The sequence below is a fragment of the Cyclospora cayetanensis genome, unplaced genomic scaffold, assembly GCF_002999335.1.
Source record: "Cyclospora cayetanensis isolate NF1_C8 unplaced genomic scaffold, CcayRef3 CcayRef3_contig_56, whole genome shotgun sequence".
NCBI classification, from domain to species: Eukaryota; Apicomplexa; class Conoidasida; order Eucoccidiorida; family Eimeriidae; genus Cyclospora; species Cyclospora cayetanensis.
Window position 1 is genome coordinate 83,647 of NW_020312546.1, and position 6,426 is coordinate 90,072.

General features: G+C 48.0%; 1 protein-coding gene across 1 annotated transcript; it reads right to left on the minus strand.

The window, feature by feature from the left end:
* Positions 1 to 5,133: 5,133 nt before the first annotated feature.
* On the minus strand, positions 5,134 to 6,426 carry LOC34617851. The gene has a single exon (XM_026334993.1). It carries the CDS (start codon positions 6,424 to 6,426, stop codon positions 5,134 to 5,136), a length of 1,293 nt encoding a protein of 430 aa, XP_026190778.1.

Here is a 6,426-nt window from a genome sequence, read left to right on the forward strand (position 1 = left end):
TGCCTGATACTGAGTAGACAGTAAGGAATCGAACTAGGACAATGCACCTGTGTTAACATTCTTCAGGTTTAGCTTCCTCTTACGCTCAAGGCCTATTGGGCCTTTAGCTATCGAAGGGTTATTTTCAGCAATGAGACTTGAACTGTCATGCAAAGCAGCTGTACGCTCCATTGTGTTTGTTCACTCCTGTAATGAGCGGGTGCAAAAAGCGACCAGAGCTGGTAGGAAAGCCATTCCAGCTTCACTCCCCAAGCTCCTCCATCTACTTGCCATAGTTTCAAACAAATACTCTCTGATAGGGGAATAGACAGCTGGGGCTCATGTAGCCTGAAGCCTCGAGCGCTTGGGGCATTCGCACGTTGTAAATTTCGAGACAATCGGCGTGCATCACGCTAGTATGGAAGAAACCCCTGCTATGCAGTAAAAAGAAAATAAGAGCGATTATTTTAGAGAGGCAAGATTTAACAAAACCCCTAAATGTAACAGCTTCTGCATCGCTTTTAGTATTAGAAGCCGTGTAAGGCCTAGCTTAGATTTCCTAGTTGATACTACAATGCAGGAAGGGATAAAGGTTAAAGTTGACTTCTTTCCGATGACTCTGAAAAGTGCTGAAGTCTGGGTTGTTGGTCGGAGCAGTATCTGGCTGTTGCATCGTCAAGATATAGGGCTATCATTCGACCACCTTCGAAGCCATCGTCTGTGGACACGTTTCCGTAGGTGCATGCTGCCAGCCAACCACGCCTTGTTTACGCTGGTGTGGCGAGTCAAACACAGAGTCGTCCAATGCTCGGATCATTCACAAAGCTACAAAGAATAATCTGACAACTGACTGAAGCCTTGAAATACTACAATCGGGAGCGGCGTACCCCTGCTCCCCGGCTTGGCTTCCGTGTGATGAGATTTGTACCACTCACTTTACGCCTCAAAACACCATCAACATTCGTTGGTTCTATGCTATGGTCTGATGGACATTAAAGAGAAACAAAGACTTTCGGATATTTTTTGCAACACCCCTGGAATCTACACTCACGTGTCTGTTGGCGAAGGAGAGGAAAGCAGACATGTCAAGGAAAGTCCATCTGGAGACTATTTGAAATACGCTAGATTTGGCAGTGTGATTTTAAACTATACATACCACTTGGGTAGAGAGCCGTCCAGCTGCGGGATTCACGACGTAGCATTTCCTGGAGGCTCAGTACCAGCAGACTTCACTGACTGTACTGCTACTCTGAATCTCACATACGAAACCTTACCAAGATGAGTTTCTCCACAATGAAGTTGTTCTCGAATATATTTGTGGCGGCGTTGAGGTCCTCCTACTCCGTTGTCACTGTATCCAGTCAAAGTAATCGGTAAATCTCACATTCGTCACCAAACCAAGATGGGCCTCACTGCATTAAAGTTAATCTGGAAGTAGCTTTCTATAGGTGCCGTGCTTGACTGCAAAAGAACTCACCGAAGGTAAGCTATCATCCAGGCTGCCCTCACCGAAGGCAAATCTTTCAGATGTACCGGGTCACTGAAAACTTTGTGTGTGCTGTCCTTATAGGTCGTTGAAATGAAGGTGCTCGGCACCACGGCCTCTCCGTCAGATATCGGAGGTTGCTTTACAGTGCGTTCTAATTTTGCAAGGTCTAGGGGCTCCCAGTTCAAAGTAGAATTTTTTGATGGCTTCAAATGTAAGGCATATTAAAACCCCCAAGAGAGCGCTCGAGCGCGTTTTCTGGTAGGGAATAAGCAGCGTTTCTATCTCTGTTGCTTCGTCCTTATAATATTGAAGGCCTGCTTCAGGGGGATCGTTCCCCTAACCAAGCTTGCAACTGACGTTTTACCGGTTGAGCAGTTGACTTCAGCTGATAAGAGTTCGGGCTTGTTTTTGTTTATTCCAACAGAAAATTTACTCAGAAGCCTGCGGAGCACGCTTTGTGGTGAGGTACGCGAACGACTCCAAGCATATTCTTTTGAATAATATCAAGAACAGTTACGACCACTTCAACAGTCAGTTGTGCCGCCCTATTGCAAAATGAATTGGCGGCGTCGTTTCCTACTGTGCAGGGATTCTAAAGCGGCTGTACTCGAGCCTCTGCTTGTCTTCTCTCTTCTATACCGGAATGATACGTAATCTACCGCCTTGTACGAAGCCGAATCAAGAAGATCGTCTGGATTCAGCACTCGAGGCCTGATAGCAAATTTTCACCTGTAGATCAAGTAAAGAGTGTCAAGGAATTCCTGTACGATATTACCGGGCTGGTTTCTTATATCCACATCGGTACACGATGACAAACAATAACTGTAGGTGTTTCTGTTCCAGCAAGCCGCACTGCACGCTATGCTTGTACTGGAAGGTGCATAAGTAATTGAATCCACTCAGGGCCAGGGATATTGATCAAGTGGGGCAGCTTGACAAGCAATTGAGAAGGTCATTTAGTGAAATCCTTGTGGGCAGTAGATTCTTAGGCCACTCCCATGTGAGCACCTTCAAACATAAAAAAACTCAGCGCACATCGTAATGCCAAAAAGATACGAAGCTATTGCTCAGCAACTAGATGAGCACATTCAGTACTTAGCGATGGACTGTAGTGAGGTTCAAACACACCCCCCAAACGTTGCCACCTTCGTGTGCGAGGTGTTTTACCTCGTATTTGGGCTCGTCTTCAAGCACAACGGTAATTCCTATGCTTGAAGTTTTCTAGCGTGCTACATCCACTGAGGGCGCTTCCTAAAGAAAGGACACTTCCTTTTCTGCAAAATGACGCAGGACCACACGTGATGCCAGGATTGCCGTGTGAAGGCAATTTGACTAGGACCATGCTGGAAACTCTGACTTAGAATAAGCTTGGCGCCATTCACTCCGTCTAGAAGTACACTCAGCTCAATTTTGTCTGTTTCTGCCCTTACCGAGACCGTGTGGACACCAAAGTGGACTCCCAGCTTGCACAGTATCTGAAGCAGAACCAGAATTCTCAGGGATATCATGGACTAGCTCTTGTTCCAACCTTTCTCACGAGCAAGGCGGGAGTCTAAAATTGTATAAAGACATTATTAAGCACATGGCAAACCAATGAGCACATAGATCCCATTTCATTAACACTCGTGATGGCTTTTTCTTCAAAGTTGAAGGTGAATGGTATCCATCCGCGCTTGTGAGGTCTCCTTTTCTGCGTGCTTCAAAACACGCATTGACTTTTGGATGCCTGCATGGCGCATGCTTGTTTCAGGCAGGAGTGCATAGGCCTGGCAGAAGCACATGCAAAGGACTCTTGTTGTTGCAGATCAAACGGATACACTAAAGAATAGGCTTGGCCTTTGGTTGCTTACAATTCGCCGTTTCCTGTTTAAAGGAATATTAACCGCATTCGTGTGCGTTACAAGTTTTCCGTATTTTTGTGTAGAACTACGTTGGGTAGGGGTTGTTGATGCTTCGCTACGTGTCGTGTTTGCGCTAGCAGGTGTCCGCACATTCCGTACACTGTTGCCATTGCGCGATTCGGAGTGAACCCTGAAATTCTACGTACCCTAAAACTGCTGGTAACAGCATAATCTGATAGGAATTTCGGTATTACACCCAAGCAGCTCTTCTTGTTGCAGAGGAATCTCACCTGTCAAGCATTCGGAACCAGGGACTTGCAATGTAGTCAACTAGTTCCAAGGAGACCCTTGCATTGAAGCAAATATTACCTGATAATTTTAATTGCTGATGTATTTATTTCCAGAGGTTCATGGGGGTCTGTATTGTGGGGGTTTGATTATACCACGTTAGGCAGCACTGCACATTCCCGCCCCCGCGAATAAGCGCCGCCCGCTAGAATCATCTTTACGCGTCTTATTCGAAGGCAAAGGGATGCAGTGTACTACAGGAGGTTTAGTCTACTGTTGTACCAAGAGGCCTACTATTACCCTTCATTGTACGATGGATCTTCGTTTGAAACCCCTTAGACAGGTGTCCCTTTTTACAGTGTCAATAGAAAAGAAGTAGGGAAGGCTGATCCTGGAGCTCTACGATGCCGCTCACTAAGTTTATCCGACTAATCGCAGCGCAGCGGTAGAACTTGGCTAAGCCCTTGGCCACACTGCTGGCCTTTGGCTCGAGGGCAAGGTCACGAATTTTATTGGGCCGCGATGAAGAAACGTGTGCACCACCCGCACCACTGCAATAAATCTCTATGTAGCAAATGTGACTTTTTGGTGGTGGTTTTCCGTAGATACTTTAGCCTCGTTCATACGCGGAAGACTTTGTAGAGAATAAGAGCCACATCTATGTTAAAACACAGCGTCTTGTCGCTGTTCGATAGACGTTTGCGCCGTTGTAGTGGAACTAAAAGGCTAGGCTGCTATGTTTACCCATTCACACATTGCTGTAAGGGTAGCTAGAAAGGTGGCTTTGGCTGATCCAGGATTAACGAGCGAGCATCGTAATTATATTGTTCATGCATTGCAATGGACATTGGTAAATGAACCTAGTCGTAAAATAAGGGCGTCGGTGTTGGCAATAATAAAATTTTACAGGTGTTTCTCTCCATAGTTGCAGCATCCCCAAATAGGGGCGCTGCATTTGTGGCATGGCCAGCGTCATGTACATAACAGGTATAAATCTCAAATCACAGCTCCTGACAGTTGCATCTGGGCTGATATATTGAGGGCTTCATAGTATTCTGTGGGCAGGGGATGTCGCCTGTCACCCCGCGGCGGCTGACTGCATGTGCTGGATAAAACGCGCCTGAGCGAAGCGTTTTATCATCCATGCACAGTGGGAACTGTGGGGTGAAGTATTTCTGCGTCAGCATCCGGATCAGCAATTGCCGCGCTCAAGTGGTGTCATTACCCTTGAAAGGTCATGTGATTCTGCAACACGATCAACTCTACTCTGCAACAACTACCAAACCAGTGTTGCCTGTGGCGTACAAGCAGGGAGGAATGTGTGCTTCGGAGAAAGATTGCCTACCCTGTGGCTGTGTTGCGTCCCCACACATCTTGATTGCTTCCACCAACGATGCTGCCACGCTGATAGACTGACTGAGCAGCGCCACAGCCTGCAGCAGTTTACCCAATGATGCAGGCGGACGATGGATTCTGCCTACAACAAAGATTACATGTAGATGCATTGGTACAATTCTAAGGAGCGAGCGCAAAAGCCTAAGCACAGCTTACATGTTTCTTGAAAGTATCGCTGGTAAGCGTGCCCATGGCTCGGTCCAGTGCTCCTTGCAGCATATCGGCTCCCTCTCGCTGCTCTCCAGCAATACCACTGCCCGCTAGGGCTCCAGAGTGCCACTCTGGAGCACTAAGACAACGTTGAACATTAGAGACGATCTCACAATTACCTGCCTCTTCATGGGTAGTCTTTGCTACGGGTGGAGAAGCCAGCGCTGCAGAGGTTGCAGAAAACATTGTTCCAACCCGTCTAAGAGCTGTCTTCACGACAGAGTATTCCGAAGAAATCGCATTTTTACTCTTAGTTTCGCTCCAGATCATGCCGCTGCTGACCATGACATCGTTTCCACTGTCATCAGTGGAGGATAAACAAGAGACATGCGGAAAGCAGCTCTTCTGGGGATGCAGACCCCTGGAGTCTTGCTGCAGATGCACTTGTTCCTCTGCGGAACTGCTTGCAGTACAACCCGGTTGTTCATGGCACATTTTAAAGGCTGGATCTTGGTTTGTTGAAGCTTGGAGGAGTTGTATGCCTCTGAGTGGTTCTGCCTCATCCTCCTGCGTCGTTTTCGCCGCTTGTGCTGCCTCGGCAGCCCGCGCTGCCGCAGCTGCTGCACGTTCACCAGCAGCGGCTCTGAGTGCAGCCGCAACTCGGTGAGCCACCGAACAACTGTGAGGGCTGAGAAGTGCCTGAGACTCGTGTTGGTGCTGCTCCCATGCCTCTTCTGTTCTAGTGGCCAGCAAGTGCGAGGGAACATGGATGTGGTGCTGATGCCTTAGGGCGCCTTCACCCTTCTGCACATACAGAGCTTCATCTGGCTTCTCTGTCTTGGAGAGAGATGAAATTTCTTTTGGACTACCTTGGTTGATAGTAAATTCCGCTTCGGGTTCTCGTGGCTGCTCTTCTTCCAAAAAATGCGCGTCCTGCTGTTTTTCATTCGCTGAACTTTCTATCCCCGAGACATTTGGGAGCTGACCACGAACTTTCACCTGCTGATCATCCGGTGAGAGCTGCGCATGTAGCGCATCACCGCATTCCTCCGTTAGTCCGCTAGAGCTCGCAACTCCATTAGTAGGGCTGCCATGTGGTGTGGAAAGCTGAGCCCGCGTCTCACTTTTCGCCGCCTGAGAGTCAACCGTTATCGACACCTTTTTGAAATTCTGGGTAGGCCTGAGGGCGGCTTCGGCAGTGCGGTTACTACTTATCGCCCCGTTGCGTCGGGCAGTTGCTCCAGCTGCCCTACGCGGCAAACAAGCTGAGTTGTTTGCTCCCAT

Excerpts from the sequence above, each read along its gene's own strand:
- LOC34617851 (XM_026334993.1), bottom strand. The coding sequence starts at position 6,426 with ATGGGAGCAAACAACTCAGCTTGTTTGCCGCGTAGGGCAGCTGGAGCA.